General features: G+C 37.9%; 2 protein-coding genes across 2 annotated transcripts; one reads left to right on the top strand and one right to left on the bottom strand.

Annotated features, from left to right (window-relative positions):
- Positions 1-861: 861 nt before the first annotated feature.
- On the bottom strand, positions 862-4,245 carry LOC111798986 (pentatricopeptide repeat-containing protein At1g73710). Its single transcript, XM_023682359.1, has one exon. It carries the CDS (start codon positions 4,007-4,009, stop codon positions 1,031-1,033), a length of 2,979 nt encoding a protein of 992 aa, XP_023538127.1. The 5' UTR covers positions 4,010-4,245; the 3' UTR covers positions 862-1,030.
- Positions 4,246-11,416: 7,171 nt separating this feature from the next.
- LOC111798559 (TBC1 domain family member 5-like) lies at positions 11,417-18,102 on the top strand. Its single transcript, XM_023681795.1, has 6 exons — positions 11,417-11,650; positions 11,841-12,098; positions 13,816-13,916; positions 14,052-14,228; positions 14,375-16,233; positions 17,671-18,102. Exons 2-6 carry the CDS (start codon positions 11,887-11,889, stop codon positions 17,818-17,820), a joined length of 2,499 nt encoding a protein of 832 aa, XP_023537563.1. The 5' UTR covers positions 11,417-11,650; positions 11,841-11,886; the 3' UTR covers positions 17,821-18,102.
- Positions 18,103-23,461: the final 5,359 nt, after the last annotated feature.

Below are 23,461 nucleotides of genomic sequence, written 5' to 3'. Positions count from 1 at the left end.
CAGCCAAAAAGGGAAGGACCTTTTCCTCTGAGATAGGAAAATAATGATCGGGATAGTGAACCCAAAGCTATAGAACTTGGGTGTGGGTCTTTTGTCGAAATGAAATGACCTTATATATTCTTATTTAATTTCATAATTTAGCTTTTAAGAATGTAATGGTTTAAAATATATATTGAGATTGAGTTGAAAATGTGAATTAAATATTTGAAAATAAATAATAAATGTTTTCGGTATAAATACCTTTACCTAAACCACCTGACTCTAACATAATTGGATTTATTATTTGTTTGAATTAAAAAAAATTTACAATTAGAACAATTGAGTTGAGTCTAAGGGTTTGAGTTAACACAAATTTACAACTCGAACAATTGAGTTGAGTCTAAGAAATGTCTAAACTGACCCAACTCACGAACACTCCGGTAAAATCTTGGGTTCATTATTTAAAGAGTTGTTTAAGCAAACAAAAATTTATGACTCGAACAATTGAATTGGGTCTAAGAAACGCCTCAACTAACCCAACACGAAACGCCTAAACTAACCCAACACACGAATACATGAACACTCAAACAATTGAATTGGGTCTAAGAAACGTCTAAAATAACCCAACACATGAACACCCTATAGAATTTTGGATTCATAATTTAATAAAGGTTGTTTGAGTTAACAAAAATTTACTTGTTTGAGTTAAGTCTAAAAAACATCTAAACTAACCCAACACACGAACTACCTGTCAAATTTTAAATTCATTATTTAATAAAGGTCGTTTGAGTTAACAAAAATTTACAATTGGGTCTAAGAAATGTCTAACCCAACCCAACACACAAACACCCCATAAAATTTCGGTTCTAAACTCAACGAAACTTGATCCGAGCCAAAGACTCGACAAAACTTTCTTAACATTGATGTATCAGTAGTGTGTGTGCATTGATACACAAGTATACATACCTACTTAATGCTCTACTCATTTACAATCTACAATACAACACAAACGAACAAACAGCTATACCAAATATCACACAGTTTCAGGATTTTAAACACTTGGAGGAGAATCTTCATCAGACAAATCATCGAGCTCAGCTCTAGAAAACAATTCAGAGTGCAACGAAAATTGCATCTCTTGTTTGACCATTTGGACAAGATCATATCTATTGGCAGTTCTACATGCATTTATGATAGCATAGAACAATGATTTGCTAGGCTCTATCTCTCCATATTTTAGTTGGCTGTATACTCTCATCATACCTTCAATCATACCAGCTTTACCATAACAACTAACCAGATGCATGTAAGTTACTAAGTCGGGATTAAGATTATGATCTTGCATTTTCATGAATATGATTAAAGCTTTATCAATGTCTCCACTTACCCCGTATGCGTTTATGGCAACGTTGTACGCAAACGAGTCGAGTTCCACTTCGGCGTTTAAGAACGCTTGACAGGACTCGAGCGCAGGAGCGTGCAAACCAACGGCAGAGAATACTGCAGCAACGATCGCTTGTTGTGCATACGGCTTTCCTTCATGATATGCTGATTCTAGCTGTGTTATGGCTTCTATTGGGATACCTCCTTTCTTTAATATGGTAAAGAGTACTTTGAAGGTTGCATTGTCTGGTGAAAGCTTCCTGGTTACCATCTCATGGAGTAATTCACCGCATTCTCTTAGTTGTCCTTTGATTGCATAGCATTCTATTACCTTGTGGAATGAAGCAGAGTCCCTCAACAAACCTGCTTCTTTCATTTCCTCTGCTACCTCTATGGCTTCGTCGAGCATGCCCGTGTTTTTATAAAGATATATCATAGTTGCGAAGGATACGCCATCTGCGCAGCCTCGTTCTCGCAAGTCTTCGAAAACTCGTTTGGCCTCAGATACCATCCCGAGATCGGTGTATAGATTGATCATACTATTTGATGCGATGGTATCGACACCGTTCTCCATGTTCTTCATCCTATTGTACATTGCCTTGGCACCTTCCACGCTACCCACCTTACTAAACGCCTTTATCAGGGATGTCAGCACGATTCGGTTTTCTGCAATGCCAGCTCCCTTCATCAAGTGAAAGTATTTAAGTGCCTCTTCTACTAGACCAAGTTCAGCAAATCCATTAATCAAGACGCCATACAAGATTTCATTTGGTTCGACTTCTGCATTTACCATTATATCATATACATCAACAGCGTCCGACATCTGTCCTAGACGAGCATAGCTTGCAATGACAGCAGAGAATGTTTGACAGTTTGGTTTAAACCCAATTCGATGCATTTCGGTCAAAAGGCGTCTTGCTTCATCAACTAAATCACCTCCTGAGAACATCTGAATCAGAGAATTGTAAGTGCATTCATCAGGCCAAGTGCCACGGTTTTTCATGCCCTTGAAGAGAAGAAACGCTTTGTCATAAAGTTCAGCCTTGCCATATGCTTTTATCATGACATTATATTCCATAACATCCAGATTTTGACCCACCAAATCCTTTTTCCATAGAAAAACATCCTCAGCTTCAGACCACAAACCCTTTTCAGCATAAGCATCTATGATTGCAGTCAATATCTTTGGTGGCAATCCAGTATCCAATCGATATTTCTCCAGAAACATCTTCGCTCGGTCGAGCAGGCCGTTATTAATATACATCTCAATGACACAAGGAAGTGAATGTTCATCAAGAAGAACATGTAATTTCTCCATTTCAGCTATCACATTCTCCACATCTTCAACCATATTCCTCTTAGACAGTATATGCAAAAGAGCTCTATGAGTTACCACATCAGGAAAGAGACCTACCTCTCGAATTCGTCGATAACACTTGAGAGCTCCATCAATATTCCCCTCATCAGCATACAGAGAAAGAAAGATATTGTAGGTTTTGGTATCTGGGGATAATCCACGTTCTTCCATTTTACTGAGCAATGTTTCAGCCTCTGCAAGATGCCCATGACTCCCACAGGTAAAGATCATAGTGTTAAAAGTAATGGTATCCATTGGGATACCTGATTTAAGCATTTCAGCAAACACATTAGCTGCATCCTTGAGACGCCCCGCCTTGCCATACAAATCTATCAATGTATTGAACGTAGACGTTAGTCTTGGCTTCCGAGTGCAATTATCTACCTCCGGTGACGCTTTTCGATTGGGAATTTTCATGCCTGTCCTGAAAAGCTCAGTCAACAAAAAATGTTTAAGAGTAATTGGTTCAGTTGTAGAATTTAAACCAAGATCATCAACCCTTGAATTCAAATCGAAATCATTCAGCTCAACCATCCCCCTGCACCAATCCTTGTAGAATTTATCAGCAGAATCAAATTCTCCAGCATCTTTTAAGACACGAACCACAGTATTCATGGTTACCTCGTCTGGAAAAATGCCCCTTACTTTCATATGCTTGATCCAGAGAAGTGCCTCTTTTACAAGACCTGCCTTGCCATAGACATCAACAAGCATTCCATAAGTATTATTAGATGGGATGATGCCATTTTCAGCCATTTCATTCCAACAAAGCCTTAATTCATCCCATTTTTGAGCTCGCCCGAGTGCTCGAAGCACAATGTTGTAATGAATTACATTGGGAACGTAATCTTTCTGAGATTTGAACCACTGGAATACCTGAAGAACTCTTTCCCACTGACGCTGTTCTTTAAGTATCACGGTTTGCTCTTTGGGACTCAGATTTTGGCACAAGGAATTTAGAATACTCCCGATATCGCTGGACGACTTCAAAGAGCGTAAGATTGAAGGTAATACGCCGCCGTAGCTTTTCTTCTTCCCGTTAGTCGATAATCTTTTGGAAGGCGTAAACACCGTTTTTGATAAACACTGAAGCTTAAACCCTGAAGAAACCTTCAGGTCTCTGATAATCGGCTTCTGAGAATTCAAATTCCCCAAACTGAGCCTTCGGCTGGCCAGTGGAGTATTAAGGAAAAGGTAATGATGTCCTTTCGCAGTGAAGTTTGTTTGAATTAAGCTAGCGGTGAAACTATCTTGCCCTAATTCTCTGCAACTTCCGACTTGAAGCATCATTTAGCCTCTTCCTACAACTTCGAGGAATTTGGCAAAGGAGTAATCGCTGGCCTTGGAATCAAAAGAGTCAAGCAAATCGATGTGAATAACGGCGAAGATGCATCTAATACCTTGGAATTTCTATCGCTCAAGGAATAACGGCGAGGAATGGTGGCTGCTCTGCAACGAGCGGCGGCGAGGAGAGTTTCTCTCGCTCTGGGACTCACGGCGAAACGACGGTGAGTGGCTTCGCAGAGACAGGGATTTTGTAGGGTTTAATATCTATTTGGTTTGATTCGTTTTTGAAGCGTAAACCGAACCGACCGAACCGAACCGAACCGAACCAAAAGTACTCGATTTTTTCAAATTTTAAACCGATATGTCCAGCTTTATCCAAAACCCGGACCAAACCTTTCACTCGGTTCGATTTTTCGGTTTTTGTTGCACTTACCGGCGGCAGTTTTAATTTGATTTTACATTTAAATATCTTTCAATTATATATATATATATATATATATATATATATATATATTTTTTTTTTTTTTTTTTTTTTTTTTTTTTTTTTTTTTTTTTTTTTTTTTTTTTTTTTTTTTTTTTTTTTTTTTTTTTTTTNTTATCATAAACTTAATTAATACAAAATTAGAAAATAAATATATTTCCTATTAATTTCGGTATTTTTGTTCGTATTATATTATCTTAAACAACCATTTTAAATAATCTCTTCTGAATTTTGAATTTAATTTTTTTGATTTTAATAATTTTAATTTAATTTATATGGTTGGATTAAATCCATCGAAATGTTTTTATTGATGTGAAGCGTAGTGTTCTAGCTTTAACTCCATGACCAATAGTGCATTCAAGAATCGATCAGTCACCGTTAACGTTCATATCTCACGTACAAACAAAAATAAGATTTTATATTTTGCTCATATCACATTCAAAGAGGAATGACCTTCTTGTGGGAGTTGCCCACTGATGATCGAGAGTTCATCATCTTCTTTACAAATTTTGATAGGTTGCATGTTCGAACATTTAAGTACTTTAAAATAAAAATGAAATAAGAGATACTTATCGAGTAATTAGGAAAGACCAGTTGTATTGGCCGAAACTCCCTGCTATTGGATATTGTCCTCTTTAAGCTTTTCTTTTCGGACTTCCCTCTAAGGTTTTTAAAACACGTCTACTAGGGAAAGAGTTTTCCACACCCTTATAAAGAACGTTTATCCGCTATCCCGATCATAATTTTACCCCCAGAGGGAAAAGTCCTTCCCTTTTTGGCCGGTTGTAGGCGATGAGGTATTCAAACCCTTGACACCGTGGTTTTTAGCCACGTGCTCTAATAATATATACACATGTATCGTAAGTAAAAATGTAACTTTTAAAATTAACTGTATATTCAGTTAGTTCGATTCAACCCAATTCAATTTTAAGAGAACTCATGAATCTATTCAATCCATAAAATTTTCATTTATTTGAATTCAACCCAACTCAAATAAATTCATAATCCAATCCAAACCATAAGTATTCATTTAAATTAATCAAATTTTTCGTATCTAAGAATGTTTGATTAATCCACCACACCTAGATGGTGTGAAAATTATCTTATTTATAATCAAATAAATTACAAGAATATGGAAAAGTAATAAATGAAAATAACAATAAATGTAAAGATACCTATCGTAAGCAAATATCTAAATATTTAACTTATACTAAAATATCAAATATGATATATATGATAAACTATAATTTATTACCGAGAAGACTCACTAATTAGTGGGCCAATAGAAGCTTGGATCCATGGATCTTTTATTTGACTTGGCTTCCTTTCCCTTTTTTTTTTATTTTTTATAATTAAATTATGATGTGCCATAATAATTTATTGTTGTTTTTTAAATGTTTAAAAAAATAGCGAGGACAGATAATGTTAGAAAGACTAGGGTTGGGTCTGTGTGGATAGTTTTCACTCTTAAGAAGTAAGGAGCAGTTAATTTGACCATGTCGCAAAAGATGCTGAATGTCGAGACACATGTATTGAATCTGGATTCAAAATTTTGGACATGAGTCATTACAAATGGTATTAGAGCAGTGTATTCGTTTGACTTTTTGGCCCTTAATCTCAAATTCATTTATTTTAATTAATTAATTAATTAATGTTTTGACGATAACAAACCTACCTTTATTATTAACAGTTCTCAGTATTTTGTCCACAGTGTAAGGTTGGGAATAACGATTTCAACATCTTTTTTGGTTCACTCAAATTAGAGATAAAACGAACAAGTTATAGTTAAAACAAGATACTTGACGTGATGATGTGGCAGCAAAATTGACATCATGAATCAATCGAAACAATTGTACCGGTTTGATCCTGAACCGTGGAAAGGATTGAGTTTGCTCTTGAACTCGTAAAAGGAGCGGTGTAGCGGTTGGGCTCTGATCCGAGGAAAGAGTCCAGAAAGATTTATTCAGATTCCAAAGAGGCGCTTGGGGAGTGGAATAGGTTGAGTTTGACCCAACCACTGACTATAAAACTAGGTGTTATATTTTCTAACCCTTTTCCTAATTAAATTCTCAATTATGGTTAAGTTATATTATTGTTATTAGAAAAATTTAATCATTATAATGTTGAAACCCTATTCACCCCTCTAGGGTTGCCATATCGATCCAACATCTTCCTCGATAAGATGTGGTTTGAGGATGAACCAAAGCGAAAGCTGGTGGACATGTGACACCGAGTAAATGAATGAATTGGTACCACATCCGAATGAGAGTGATCCTGGTAATAGAATGCCTAAGAGAGGCTTAAAAAAAGTGAAAGTTTATATCTATACCAACAAAGTGTATATTCTTTTCGGTGGCTCAATCATAAGAACTAGGAGGTCCCACTTCAAGTAAAAACACACTCAATGCATGTGAGTGAGGACAAAACATGTTGGAACGACTCGTGTTGGTTTGTTTTTTTTTTTTTTTCAGTTCAAAAAACGGTTGAACTATTGATTTTTAAAATGATAATTAATGTCTTGCCCTCTAAGACATGTTCGGGATGACAAAAAAAAATCATTAAATTTTAAAAAATTAAAATAAAATCATTATCGAACGAGAGGTACGGTCGGTTAAAATAAAATATTTTATTTTTTTTAATAATCATATAAAATTTAGATGAGAGTGGTGGAGATAAGGAAAATGTGTGGTTTAAGCACCAAACCCACCTAATATTGCAGCCGCCCTTCTCTCTACCAAAAGGACAAATTTATTATTTTTTTGTAATAATTAAATTAATTCTGGACAAAATTTATTTTGGGATTATTTTATTTATTTAGGCTAAAAATAAGTGTACATAAATGTGAAACGACTTGTGGTTTTCGTTCGTTTCACAGCTGGCAGTGGGACCCACCACCCGGTATGATATTGTCCACTGTCCACTTTGAGCATAAGCTCTCATGGCTTTGCTAGGACTTCCTTAAAAGTCTCACCCCAATGGAGATAGTGTTCCTTGATTATAAACCCATGATCATTCCCTAAATTAGCCGATGTGGGATTTTCATCCAAAGACCAAATAGACAGTCGGAATATAAGTTTCATTCATCTGTTTATTCGTACATAGAGTAAGTAGATGAGTAGTTCCTTCGAGACTTGAACAATAGAGTTCTACCATTTTATGATCGAATCATAAAAAAAAAAAAAAAAAAAAAAAAAAAAAAAAAAAAAAAAANAAAAAAATTGTTCATTAGAGAATTAGTAGTACTTGTGGTATAAGATATTAGTTATAGAAGTAAAACGAACTTTTGACTCAACTGATCGACATAAACGATTGTAGAAAGACGATGAGTATCGTTTAAGGTAAAATGAGTATCATTTATTTTCTAAACATGCACTATAGCTAACCAATTTCAATAATATCAATAGCCATCCAAATGCCTCATAGCCATGTAATTCTATCTACCACCTATTTATTTTAGTTTTGTTGATTGGTTATTCATTCTCTCATTCTATTATAATATATAGATGGATTAAGTAATTAAAATATTAAAATTAAATTAAATTGTCGATTGAGATAGCAATCGATTGTACCAACTTATTCTTATTGTCCATATTATTTATTCCTCTAGTGTCACTATCACGTTCTTATGGTAGCGGGATAACGATTGTGCAACAGTGGTTCTAATCTAACGAATAAGTTGATCGAGTCTCGAATCATGTTTGAGAGATTTTTATATATATATATATATATAAAAACGTGAGTGATGAAATGAATTGATAAAAATTTGAAGGAAATTAATGTTATAGATTGAGAGCGAACAAGCAACAACCACGGTTTTGATAGCGAATAACTAGTCAGATTTCTTATAGTACATCTTGAGGTATTTTAGTCGTGACCGATGTAAACATGTCAAATGACAAATTTAATCTCATAGTCTGAAAAAAAAAAAAAAAAAAAAGTTAGAATTCAGTTTTATAATCTTTAAAACAATGAACACTAAAATCTTCAACTTTTTCACGTGGTCGAGTTATCTATTTCTCACTTCTTAAGAGTAAAGATTATTCTCATATAACACGAATTATTTTAGCATGTTTTGTTCTCACTTACACGTATCCAAACCTCGTATCCCAGTAAAATTCCTAGGAGGAGGGTTACAAAATTGTTTAACCCCAACGTTCCTATGATTGCTTTCTCCAATCGATGTGGGACCCCTCCCCAACGTCCTTTCTTGCACACCGCCTCGTGTCTACCCCATTCGGGGAAAAGCCTCATCGCTCGCACATCACCCAGTAACTAGCTCTAATACCATTTATAACAGTCCAAACCCTTCGCTAGCAGATATTGTCCTCTTTGGGTTTTCCCTTTCAATCTTTCCCTCAAGGTTTTTAAAACGTGTCTGCCATAGATAGGTTTCCACACCCTTATAAAGCATGTTTCGTTCTCCTCTCCAACCGATGGGATCTCGCAGTGTTGTTAGAATTTATTTTAGTGTAATTGTTATAAATGAAAGAATATACCGACCAAATCATTCCCGATTAAAATATACGAATTAAATTATTTGAAAATTTTAACCTATGGTTGTGATAAGCTATAGTAATGTGAAATGAAAGTTGTTATGGTAGGTGAAGAGAGAGTGAATCACAAATTATTGTATGGTCTATTTTTAATAGAAGCCACCGACCAAACAAATCCATCATATTATAAAATCAAATAATTAATATAATAATTGGAGAGAGAAAATTATAAATACAAGTGATGAGATAATATATATATATATTTTTTTGAGGCTTTTATGAAAATATTTGGCTCATTCCCATTCGCTTAATATTTTATTAAAAAAAAAGACGATGCTCGAGGAGAACGGGACCCATGTCCATTACAATTGAGAGACTCTGCGATGTCCCACATTAATTGGGGGAGGAGAATAAAACACCATTTATAAGAGTATGGAAGTCTTCCTCTAGCAGACGCGTTTTAAAGATTTGAGGGGAAATCTGAAAGGGAAAGCCCAAAGAGGAAAATATCTGCTAGCGATGAATCTGGGGCGTTACAAATGGTATCAGAGGTAGACACCGGATGATGTGTCAGGTTTCTCACTGTTCCCCGAAGGGGGGAGGGGTAGACACGAGGCGGTGTGCCAGTAAAGACGTTGGGCCCTGAAGAGGGGTCAATTTGGGGCGGTCCCACATCAATTTGGAGGAAGAAAAGAGTGCCCGCGAGGACGCTGGGCCCCGAACGGAGGTGGATTATGATGTCTCACATTGGTTGGGGAGGAGAGCAAAACACCATTTATAACGGTGTGGAAACCTTCCCCTAACAAATGAGTTTTAAAGCCTTAACTAGGAGGGACTTATTCAGATATTGTTACTCATTTGTGCCGGCATCTAACTCTTTCGAGTTCACAGGAAGTCACTTATTCAAACCCCTCGCTTACACGGGTCGAGTAGAATGTTACTTGAATGCGTATGCCAATCTGTTCAGTCATTTTCTAAGAAAGTAAACACATAAATTTACCTTCGATAAATAAATAATACATGTATGCTTGGTTCAACCTTTTCAGTATTAAATTTCATGAAAACTTTTCAAATTTGTGATTTTAGGAAATATTTATCAATTAGGTCAAGCAAGTACAAACGGGAAGCGTTTCACCTGATTCTTGCTAAGCTTGTTTCTACTTAAATTCACTCTAAACAACATGAAATACGACAATAGCGCTAATAAACGAGCGTTATCGCCCCTACAACGAATTTGTGATCTAGAATCCCGAAGTTTCCTTATGGCAAAGGAAAATAAATAAAACCCATATCTTTTATACCCAATGATGTAGATACACATGTATTTGGAATATGAACAAAAGGGTACTGAGTTCATGCACCGAAAGAGTTTGATTAGATAAGAGACGAGCCAAAAGAGTACTCATAATATTCAAATACAAAAGACCCCACAATCACGAGGAAGAAACATTTGAGATCTGTTTATGGACTCGACTCTTCTTATCGACTATAGTCTTTTTTTTTTCTTTGCTTTTCTATTAATGTTAATTGATTATGTCGCGAAAAATAATGGAATGGGTAATGAGAATTTTAGATAAGAAACGACTTCACGAGATTCTAAGAAATGATGTAACTTCGTCCTATCATATCTCTTTCTCTAGCCGTCTATGAATTTAATGAAAATTCTCGATAAATAATGACTTTAGATCATGAAAGTATGTGAGTTAGAGACGTGTTGAATATGGAACTGGTACATTTGTACCACTATTCACAAGTTTCCAAGAAATTAGCGAAAGTTCGTCCTATTATATCTCTTGCTCAAACGTTCTAAGAAATTACTGAAAATTCTCGGCAAATAATGACTTTAGATCATGAAAGTTTGAGAGTTAGAGACGTGTTGATGATGGAACTGATACATTCGTACCACTATTCACGAGTTTCCAAGAAATTAGCGAAAGTTCGTCTTATTATATCTTTTGCTCCAATCTTCTAAGAAATTACTGAAAAGTTTCGATAAATAACGACTTTAGATCATGAAAGTATGATATCCCACCTTGGTTGGAGAGGAAAACGAAACACCCTTTATAAGGGTGTGGACACATTTTCCAAACACATTTTAAAGGTTTGAGGGGAAGCCCGAGAGTGAAAGTCGAAAAGGACAATATCTACTAATGGTGGACCTGGGCCGTTACAGAAAGTGTGAGTTAGTGACACTTTTGAATTTTGATCCGGTACATTCTACCACCGTTCACGAGATTCCAAGAAATTAGCTCAAGTTCGTGGTTGGAGGGTTCGAGAATGAATATAAATTTTAGAAATCCACGATACCTCGAAAAATATAGATTTTATTTTATGATATTTTATTCTCCGACGTCTTATTCTAAATTATTATTATTATTATTTTTTTACATTTTATGTTCAAATATATTAAACCAAATTTTAAATAAATGTAGGAAAGGCATAACAGAAGAAGACTGCTCACCAGACCCTAAGCCAGACTCAGCGCCATTAGAACAAAATTCCTTCTCTCTCCTCTCTCTCTCTCTCTTTCTCGCCTGCCAAACAGACAAAATTGTTCTTTGCTTTTTCATATTAACACCAAAATTTTACAACCCAGATGATGAAATTCTGGATTATCATTCATTTCATGTGCTGCAGTTTCCTCCAATTTCATCATTCCCTGTCTTAGGCGTAAGTTCGTCTAATCCCTTTTGATTTGACTTGTTCCCACCTTCAATTTCTCTTGATCTTTGGTGGGTTTTGGTTTTTTTCTTGATCTTCTGTTCCGATTTCTTTGTTGCAGAATTGCTCGTTTTGATGTGTGGGGTTTTGTGGGATTTCGTTGACATTTTAGGTTTTTGCTTGTGTTTTTTGTTTGTAGACTCAGAATTTGGAGGATTTGGTTCGAGAAAGTTGAGGTGATATCCATGGCGCCTTCTGAAATCGTGGCGGCATTGTCCGAACCGGCTTCGAGGACGCCGTCGTGCTCTGGCTCTGTTTATCATCGGGATTCTGAGGATAAACGGCGGTTTGTTGATCTTAGAGGTGTTCGGTGGCGTATAAATCTTGGGGTTTTGCCGTCTTCCTCTTTGGCTTCTATTGATCATCTTCGTCGCGTTACAGCTGATTCCAGAAGAAGGTTTGTTTTGCTGGCGTGAATTTAATGTGGCTTCATTTTGTGGATTGTTCTATGATGTTCATGAAATTCCTTTTCCATCTACTAAAGCTGCTTGTGTATATATATGATGGATTACGCTGTGGATGAATGTTTCTTCATGTTTTCTTGTTCTGTCTAAACTTTACTTGATTTTTGTTCTTGTGGTTCTTGTGGTTCTTGTTCTTCAAGTTCCCACTTGAGTTTCTTTTGCGAAGTTGAGCTTATAGTTCCATACAGAGGATCTATTGTTTGTCTCATTGAGTTTTGTTTATGTTCGTTTTGTGGGATACGCCAATATGGTGTAGTTGGTGGCTGTAATTTCCCTTGAGTTTGATGTCTCCAACTCATTGATTTTAGAGTTTCTTTCGGAAACTTTCTTGTGGAACGTGGGAATATACATGTGTGAGATGCCACATCGGTTGGGAGAATTGAACATTCTTTGTAAGGGTGTAGAAACCTCTCCCTAGTAGACGCGTTTTAAAAACCTTGAGGGGAAGCTGGAAGGGAAAGCGGAAAGAGGACAATATTTGCTAGCGGTGGGTTTGGGCTGTTACAAACTGTATCAGAGCCAGACACCGGGCAATGTGCCAGCGAGGAGGCTGAGCCCTGAAGGAGGGTGGACATGAGGCGGTGTGTCAGCAAGGACACTAGGTCCTGAAGGGGGTGGATTGGAGAGTCTCATAGATTGGAGAAGGGAACGAGTGTCAGTGAGGACACTGGGCCCTGAGGGGGGTGGATTGTGAGATCCCACATTAGTTGGGGAGGAGAACGAAACATTCTTTATAAGGGTGTGGAAACCTCTCTCTTCCTAGCAGACTCATTTTAAAAACCTTGAGGAGAAGCCCAGAAGGGAAAACCAAAGAGGACAATATCTGTTAGCGGGGGGTTGGGCTGTTACAAATGGTATCAGAGCTAGACATGGGCGATGTGCCAGTGAGGAGGCTGAGTCTCAAAGGGGGTGGACACGAGGCGGTGTGCCAGCAAGAACGCTAGCCTCAAAGGAGGTGGATTGGGGGGTCCCACATCTATTGTAGAAGGGAACGAGTGTCAGTGAGGACGCTAGCCCCGAAGGAGAGGTGGATTGTGAGATCCCACATTGGTTGGGGAGGAGAACGAAACCTTTTTTATAAGGGGTGTGGAAACCTCTCCCTAGCATACTCGTTTTAAAAACCTTAAGGAGAAGCCCGAAAGGGAAAGCCAAAGAGGACAATATCTGCTAACAGTGGAGTTCAACTGTTACAAATGGTATCAGAGCTAGACATGAGCAATGTGCTAGTGAGGAGGCTGAGCCTCAAAGGGAGTGGACACGAGGCGGTGTGCCAGCAAGAACACTAGCCCTAAAGGAGGTGGAATGGGGAGTCCCACATTGATTGGAGAAGGGAACGAGTGTCAGCGAGGACGCTGGGCCCCGAAGGGGGGTGGATTTTGAGATCCCACATCAGTTGGGGAGGAGAACGAAACGTTCTTTATAAGGGCGTGGAAACCTCTCCCTAGCAGACGCCTTTTAAAAAAACCTTGAGGGGAAGCTCGAAAGGGAAAGTCCATAGAGAACAATATCTGCCAGCGGTGGACTTCAGCCGTTACAACGTGACTTATATAAACAATGATGATGTTTTGCTTTTTAATAAATGAATATAATATGAATAATTCTAATTCCTCTTCATCGTATTCAACCTTTTCCTTTCTATGTTTCTTTCAGATATGCTATCTTGAGACGACGCCATCTTGTTGATCCACACATTTCCAAGGATGGAAGCAATTCTCCTGATACAATGGATAATCCACTATCACAAAACCCAGGTATAATGATATCTCCAATCTCCTGATACAATGGTTACCTGCCATTGTTGTTCCATTGAAATTAAATCGTTCGAGGCGTTCATTTGCGTGCGATATAAGTAGCAATATTTGCTTCTAATTGTCACCCTCTTGTAGATAGCTTGTGGGGCCGCTTCTTTCGGAGTGCCGAGCTGGAGAAAATGGTCGACCAGGATTTATCACGTTTATATCCAGAACACGGAAGCTACTTCCAGACGCCCGGATGCCAAGGCTTGCTAAGAAGAATTTTGTTGCTATGGTGCCTTCAACATCCGCAGTTCGGTTATAGACAAGGTAATTTCTTAAGTTCAGCAATTTACAATGAAGCAAATGATTATTTAAATGGTGTTTAACACTCTCCATGAGAAACTGTCGTCACATGATCGGCTACTGTTCGTGTTCTTATATTTAAAAGCTATGTTCCGTGTTCTATATCGTAGGAATGCACGAACTTTTGGCTCCGTTTTTGTACGTTCTTCATGTTGATGTGGAGAGGTTTTCTCAAGTGAGAAAGCTTTATGAAGATCAATTTGCTGACAAGTTTGATGGGGTTTCATTTCAAGATGGTAGTTTCAAATATAATTTTGATTTCAAAAACTGTCTCGATACGACCAAAGATGAGTTGGGAGTTCATGGAAACGAGGAAAATGTGAAAGGTCTTTCCGAGCTAGATCCTGAAATACAAACCATTATATTGTTGACCGATGCGTATGGAGCTGAAGGGGAACTAGGCATCGTCCTTTCGGAACGATTTATAGAACATGACGCGTATACTATGTTCGATGCTTTGATGAGTGGAGCCCATGGGGCAGTTGCAATGGCAGACTTCTTCTCTCCAATGCCTGCAGGTGGTTCTCTTTCAGGATTGCCTCCTGTAATCGAAGCATCTGCTGCTTTATACCACTTGCTGTCACATGTCGATTCATCTCTACATGCTCACCTCGTCGAACTCGGTGTCGAACCACAGTACTTCTTTCTCCGCTGGTTAAGGGTTTTATTCGGTCGTGAATTTTTGCTTGAAGATCTCTTGACGATTTGGGATGAAATATTTGCATCGGATAATAGCAAATTCGACAGAAGTGATGAACCCGAGACAAGCTCCAGCTTCGGCTTCCTTAGCTCGTCTCGTGGTGCGTTTATCGCTGCTATTGCTGTTTCTATGTTACTTTACCTGCGATCGTCTTTACTTGCCACGGAAAACGCTACTTTATGTCTCCAGAGATTGTTGAACTTCCCCAAGGATGTGGATTTGCCAAAACTGATAGAGAAGGCAAAATCATGGCAGACGTTAGCAATGCGTTCTAATATCTCATCTACACCATTGTTGTCTGGAGCTTATCACCATCACAGCAAGTCTTTGGTTGCACGAGGTAATGGTCGTTCATCTGGTTCGGTTTCACCGAAAACTCCGTTAAATCATGTTCCTGAAAGTTACTGGGAAGAGAAGTGGAGAGTGTTACACAGGGAACAAGAATGTAAGCAGAGTGGTTCAAGAACTCAAAATGCAGCACAAAAGAAAGGATGGTCAGAGAAAGTGAGATTCTTGTATAGGACGGAATCTGACCCGTCTCCAGCAAAGCTTGCTGGAGGCAAGAAGAACACGAAGTCCTCTGTTAGGCGAAGGTTGCTGGCAGATTTGGCGCGCGAACTTGGTGCAGAGGAAGACATCGAAAAATCTCGGAGCGATGAAGTACTTGATAAAAAAGACGATATCTCTATAGAAGGGGAGGTGGATGGACACGATGGCTGCGAGAACTACTCAGAAAATGCCGAAGACAAGAGATTGGAGAGCGGAATTGTTGGCAGTGAAGAAAACTCTTCAGTATTCTCGGACCCAACAAGTTCCTTCAGTGGAGCAAACGATAATGAGAACGACGTAAATGACTCGAGCAGAAGCAGCGTTGCGTCTAGTTTGTCCCTGGATGAAAACGATGACCAGTCACAGTCTGTCGTGGAAGGGTCGCCTCTTCCGGTTCCCGATCAGCTTGAGAACATCCCTGAAAAATCTGGGTGCAACCATGATTCCGAGGGCAACGTATCCGTAGGAACAAGGGATAAGAAACTTCTAGGGAAATTTCCTTGGTTTTGGAAGTTTGTCAGGAACGCTTCTAGCGAGGGGAAAGGTGGCGTCGAGGCTTCGAAATCGACTGGAGTCGAGAGTAATCCGATAAAGAATATTGGTTCACCTAAAACTGATGGGGCTTGTAGTACTTCTGGTAGCGGGAAAGGAGATGGTGTGGATCAGAACATGATGGGGACTCTCAAGAATCTTGGTCAATCTATGCTCGAACACATTCAGGTAATATTTCTAAATTTTTGCAGCTTCATGATCTATTCTTAAACTCCAGCAGTTACTGAAGTGGATCTGGGTTACTTAGTCCTCTTCTAGTGGGCTTGGACTTTTACAAACGGTATCAGAGCTAGACACCGAGTGGTGTGCCAGCGAGGACGCTGATCCCCAAGGGGGTGGATTGTGAGATCCCACATCGGTTGGAGAGGGCAATGAAGCATCCTTATAAGGGTGTGGAAACCTCTCCCTAGTAGACAAGTTTTAAAACCCTGAGAGGAAGCCCTTGAAGGGAAATCCCAAAGAAGACAATATTTGCTAGCGGTGGGCTTGAGTTGTTACAAATGGTATCAGAGCTAGATACCGAACGGTGTGCCATTGAGGACGCTGGGCTCTTAAGGGGGTGGATTGTGAGATCTCACATCGGTTGGAGAGGGGAACGATGGATTCCTTATAAGGGTGTGGAAACCTCTCTCTAGTAGACTCGTTTTAAAACCTTGAGGGGAAGCCCTTGAAGGGAAAGCCCAAAGAGGACAATATTTGTTAGCTGTGGGCTTGGGCTGTTACAAATGGTATCAGAGCTAGACACCGAACGGTGTGCCAACGAGGACGCTAGGCATTTAAGGGGGTGGATTGTGAGATCCCACATCGGTTGGAGAGGGGAATGAAGCATCCTTATAAGGGTGTGGAAACCTCTCCCTAGTAGACGCGTTTTAAAAACCTTGAGAGGAAGTTCGAAAGGGAAAGCCCAAAGAGGACAATATCTACTAGCAGTGGGCTTGAGCTGTTACAAATGGTATCAGAGCTAGACATCGAGCGGTGTGCCAGCGAGGACGTTGGGCCTCCTAAGGGAGGTGGATTGTGAGTTCCCACATCAGTTGGAGAGGGGAACGAAGCATTCCTTGTAAGGGTGTGGAAACCTCTCCTTAGTAGACGCATTTTAAAACCTTGAGGGGAAGTCCTTGAAGGGAAAGTCCAAAGAGGACAATATTTGCTAGCGGTGGGCTTGGGCTGTTACAAATGGTATCAGAGCCAGACACTGAGCAGTATGCCAGCAAGGACGTTAGGCTCCTAAGAGGGGTGGATTGTGAGATCCCACATTAGTTGGAGAGGGGAACAAAGTATTCCTCATAAGGGTGTGGAAACCTCTCCTTTGTAGACGCGTTTTAAAACCTTGAGGGAAAACCCTTGAAGGGAAAGCTCAAAGAGGACAATATCTGCTGGCGGCGGGCTTAGGCTTGGGTTGTTATATATATATATATATATAAAAGAACGCTAAAGTTTGCCCCTCCCTAAGACAATTGGTGGATCCTCCCCTAGCGAGAGTCTTACCCTCATAGCTAACACGACCCGAAAATGAAGGATTATGGTTATTGGGACGACAAACTTTTGCGTAATTTGTGTACGTTTGTCATCCATTCGTACAATAGCTGACAATTTGGTCGACAGGTTATCGAAACCGTATTTCAGCAAGATCGGGTTCAAGTAGGATCGCTGGAGAACTTGTCGAAGAACCCTTTAGTTGGCAAAGGACAAGTAACAGCCATGGCAGCTCTGAAGGAGCTTCGGAAGATCAGCAATCTCTTATCTGAGATGTAAGACACTTCTATTCTTATTGTATCTGTATATACAATTTGTAATTATATTTCTAGTGGCGTAATGATATTGAGTTTTATCTGTACTACCCCCCTCTTTCGATACGTCGAGTTAAAATCTGTAGTGTCGTTACAACGACACGACACCGAGCTTTTGTACTGAGGAGGCTAAGCTAGAATAAAACGGATACAAAATTTTGTTCCAGTTACCTGTCATTTCTGAGCATTAGGGGGCTCCGTTTGTGTTGTTTTGGTTGAAATTTTTTTGTAAAGTGGCTTGAGAACATCGACCTTGAAGACAAGGTGATTGTTATTAGTATTTGCAGATTGAGCTATGTTTAAGTTGACATTATCACGTTTTTCTTTTAGATCAAATGTTTAAATTTTTCAATTACTAAGAACTAAAAACGCAATCAATCCAACTTAATTCGAACCAAATAACTGGATAAGACAAGGGGATTGTTATTAATTGAGCTATGCTTAAGTTGACATTATCACGTTTTAAGGTATCACGTTTTTCTTTTAGATCAAATGTTTAAATTTTTCAGTTACTAAGAAAGCAATCAACCCAACTCAACTCGATCCAAATAACTGGGATTGTTATTAATTGAGCTATGCTTAAGTTGACATTATCACGTTTTAAGGTATCACATTTTTCTTTTAGATCAAATGTTTAAATTTTCCAGTTACTAAGAAAGCAATCAACCCAACTTAACTCGATTTCCAGTTACTAAGAAAGCAATCAACCCAACTTAACTCGATCCAAATAACTGGATAAGAGAAGGGGATTGTTATTAATTGAGTTATGCTTAGGTTGACATTATCACGTTTTAAGTATCACGTTTTTCTTTTAGATCAAATGTTTAAATTTTTCAGTTACTAAGAAAGCAATGAACCCAACTTAACTCGATCCAAATAACTGGATAAGAGAAGGGGATTGTTATTAATTGAGCTATGTTTAAGTTGACATTATCACGTTTTAAGGTATCACGTTTTTCTTTTAGATCAAATGTTTAAATTTTTCAGTTACTAAGAACTAAAAACGCAATCAACCCAACTTAACTCGAACCAAATAACTGGATAATTTATGAGTTACGTTACTTCATTAGTTCTTTTAAAATTAGTAACGAACCAATCCAAATTTATTTTTAATTGCAAAAAATGTATTTTTATTATAATTTTATTTAATTCTATAATTATACTTTTATTATTTATTTTTCACTCTCTTAAAAATAAAATTTTAAATATTTGGAATAAATTATTTATAACTAACTAAATAAATAATAATAAAATGAAATTTAAAATAGTAAAAAATAATATTTTTAAGGGAAAAAAAAAGTTAAAATGATTTAATTGATGTGTGGGGCATATTATTTAACGCGTTTTTATTAATTTTCTTTTTGTAGAATCTAAAGGCTAATCAATATTTTTCATGATTGGAATTAAATCAACTTTCTCTAAATAAAAATTAATAATTAAATTGAGAAATTTATGATTCTCAATTTTAACTTCATATCCAAGTTTTATTGTTAATATAAAAAGATGCATTATTACTTACGATACAATTATAGGTACTTTTCCTCTCGGTTCATATCCCGAAACTGTTCTAACCCTCTTAAGATCTTACACACTTACCCCTTTAATATCATAAATGAGTCTCATATAAATTCCGTATTGTTTTGAGTCTTTTAGGGTCGTGAAGATATCTTAGAATTCTCACAGGGGTATTTTGGTCATTTACCATCTCGAATCTTGGTTTAAATCCCTAACATATTTCAATGGTCTTGTAACTTTGTAGAATCCCGTTAGAACATGACATCAGGCTCCTTATCAAATTTCATGTCATTTAGAGATCACCTTGGTAAAAAAAACTAGTGGTACATAATTGTAGGGGCATTTTAGTCATTTTACATACACTCTCGGTTTAGCCCCTTGTCATAATCTAATGATTACCCAATTTCATACGTAATCTTATCATATCATACTAAGTCTTCTTCTAAAATTTTATGAACAATATAGTTCATTTAGAAGGTTCGTGGCTGAGGCGTTTTATTGAAATCAACATTCATGTGAACACTAATGTTGGAAAACCTTAAACACTTAACTCAACCTTAATTTCAACTTCCTCACTTTCTTCGAGATGACTTGCTTCCTTCCGTCAACTAGATCAATAGTTTAATCAGTTTCTTGCATTATATCTATACCATACTATAAGATATTGTCGTCTATCAAGCTTCTTTAGCCATTTTCATTTGAAGCTACTTACTCGTTAGTATACGTTGGTGCAGTCCTTTCCATCTCTATGGTCATAACACTACGTATTTTAATTATGTTCGAGACGTTTAATTAAAACATCCGACCTTCTTTAGCAATATCATTTGCATGCATCTACTAGCATTTAGTAGCTTACTAAACTATAACTCCTCATTCACAGTACAAATCTTACTAAATCTAAGCATCGTCAGTACATCAATTATATTCACATTCTATGCAAGGTAACTCATAACATAATAAAACAACACCATTTATTATCTTTTGCAAGACATACCTGATGGAGACGGAGCATCAACGATGAGACCATGGAACATGTCAAGTCTACCTCGTAGGTTAGTCTACAGAATCTATAACCTACAACTCGATATCAACTGTAATGACCCTAGATCTCTACTAACTTAAAGTTGCTACCATCTTCGTGGAAATGAACATTTAAAACATCAACGTAAAACAATGTCACAGACTTACATGTTTTTAAAAGAAAAGTCTTTAAATCATGAAATTATGCTCGAAATAAACAACATCATCGAAAAGAATTATGCGTTCATCAAATAAGGCAAAATTATCCTACACGCTTTATTGTTTTACTTGATTTATAAGCCTTTTGCTTTGTTCAAAAACACACATAAACCCTAAAGTTGTAATCTTTTACCAACCTTTTCCACTACATATCACCATGGATTAATTTTGAGAATTGCTTTTGAAAAATTTGTAGGAACCCACAAATATTATGATGTGAGAGGGAGGAAATGATAGCTTCCCAAATCTCTCATAATTTTGTGAAGAACTCTTTATTGTTTTTAAAACCTTAATGGTAACGGTTTAAGCCCACCGCTAGACGATATTGTCCTCTTTGGGCTTCCCCTCAAGGCTTTAAAACGCGTCTACTAGGGAAAGGTTTCCTCCCAACTAATGTGGGATATCACAATCCACCCGTTTCAGGGTCCAGTGTCCTCGCTGGAACTCGTTCCTTTCTTCAATCGATGTGGAACCCCCTCGACTCCTACCAAATCCACCTCCCTTCTGGGGCCAGCGTCCTTACTAGCACACCGTCTCATGTCTACCCCCTTCATGGAACAATCTCCTCGCTAGCACATAGTTTGGTGTCTGGCTCTCTGATACCATTTGTAACAGTCCAAGCCCACCATTAGTAAATATTGTCCTCTTTGGACTTCCTCTCAAGGCTTTAAAACGCGTTTGCTAAGGAAAGGTTTCCACACCCTTATAAAGGGTGTTTCGTTCTCTTCCCAACCAATGTGAGATATCACAATCTACCCTCTCTTTAGGGCTCAGTTCGTTTGTTTCTCCAATCAATGTGGGACCCCCACCAAATCTACCCTCCTTCAGGGCCTAGCGTCCTTACTGGCACACCGCCTCGTATCTATCCCCCTTCGAGGAACAACCTCCTCGCTAGCACATAGTCCAGTGTCTTGCTCTAATACCATTTGTAACGGCCCAAGCCTACCGCTAGCAGATATTGTCCTCTTAGGTCTTCCCTTTAAAACTCGTCTGCTACGGAAAAGTTTCCACATCTTTATAAATGGTGCAAAATGTTGGCTTCGACCGTCTGACTTCTTACTAAGAAATATATATCTTAATTAGTCAAATTATAATGAATTAACTAGTCGTATTATATATATATATATATAATAATTAGATATTGTTAGACTATGAAAGGGAAGGGCAAGAGGGCAAAATAGTCAACAAAAGGATAATTTTATTCTCCACCACCACCAAACATGTCCTTTTGTGTGTTTTTTTTTTTTTTTTTTTTTANACTCTTTTTCAGCTGCCACCATAATTTCCAACATTTATAAACTTCCACCAAACCCCTCAAATTCAAAACCCTAATTACTTTCATCATAGTACTTTTCTAGGTGGTCTTGTTAACGTACCCCGAGACCTGACTATGGACAAGCACACATTCACGCTGTCGAAAATCAACAAAAGAAAGAGAAATGCGAATAATATCGAGAGTGTATGGGTCCGTACATTACATAACTGGAGAAGTAGTTTATGGTCCTACGAGTATACAATAGGTATGAGGTCCCTATATAAAATCAGGGTTCATGGGATGATGCATATAATACGATAATACAATTCAATCATCTGTACATAAAATGGTTATTGAACGGAAATTTATTGTTTCCACTCGCTTGTCGTTTTTAAAGTGGTTGATCAGATAGAATTAGGTCAGAGTATTATTTTTACTATCAAATCAATCACGAAAACATAAAAGGAAAAAGCATTTTCATGAAATCCAAAATAAGATTTCATTCAACATAGCAGATATTGTCCACTTTGGCTCGTTACGTATCTCTGTCAGTCTCATGGTTCTAAAATGCGTCTATTAGGGAGAGATTTTCACACTTCGTTCTACTCTCCAACTGATGTTGGATCTCACAATCAACTCCCTTGGGAGCCACCGTCCTCATTGGCATACCGCCTAGAACCTAGCTCTAATACCATTTGTAACAGCTCAAACCCACTGTTAGCAAATATTGTCCGCTTTGATCCATTACATATCGCTATCAGTCTCACGGATTTAAAACGCATCTATTAGGGAGAGGTTCTCACGTGGGGTCGGTCCAACCGTAAAAACATGTTTCTCTCTTTTAAGTTGTTTTAATTTTAAATAATTGATATATATTTGTATATAGTTGAAAACATTTAATTTGATGAGTTTTATGACAATAATGGGTTAGAAATAAAGTTTAAATAATTGATATTATTTATTTATAGTTGAAATCATTTAATGGATTAAGTTTTGTATTTGATGAATTTAATGACATTAATGAGTTAGAAATACTAGTAAATCAAACTAGATGCACATGGTTCTCGATAGCAAAGTTATATGGAACTCTCAAGCTCACCGCTAGCAGATATTGAAAATTTTCTTACGAGCTTTAAAAGACGTCTGCTAGGGAGAGGTTTCCACATTTTTATAAAAGGTGTTTCGTTCTCCTCCCAACCGATGTTCGAGGCATAGCGTTCTCGTTGGCACTCGTTTCTTTCTTCAATCGATGTGGGACCCACCACCAAATCCACCCCCTTTGGAGCCCAACGTTCTTACTGGCACAACGTCTCATGTCCACCCAGGAAGAGGTTTCCACATTCTTATAAAAGATGTTTCGTTCTCCTCCTAACCAATGTTTGGGGCCCAGCGTCCTCGTTGGCACTCGTTCCTTTCTTCAATCAATGTGGGACCCCACCAAATTCACCCCCTTTGGTGTCCAGTGTCACGGTCCTACATTCTTGACCGTGCGGCGTCGTGATCTTGACATGCTCACGACTAGCGTCCTTATTGGCACATCGCCTCATGTCCACCTAGGGAGAGGTTTCCACATTCTTATAAAAGGTGTTTCGTTCTC

Source organism: Cucurbita pepo, chromosome LG07 (genome assembly GCF_002806865.2).
Source record: "Cucurbita pepo subsp. pepo cultivar mu-cu-16 chromosome LG07, ASM280686v2, whole genome shotgun sequence".
Classification (NCBI taxonomy): Eukaryota; Viridiplantae; Streptophyta; class Magnoliopsida; order Cucurbitales; family Cucurbitaceae; genus Cucurbita; species Cucurbita pepo.
The sequence above is the reverse complement of the archived record's forward strand: the minus strand, read 5'-3'. Positions and strand labels throughout refer to the sequence as shown.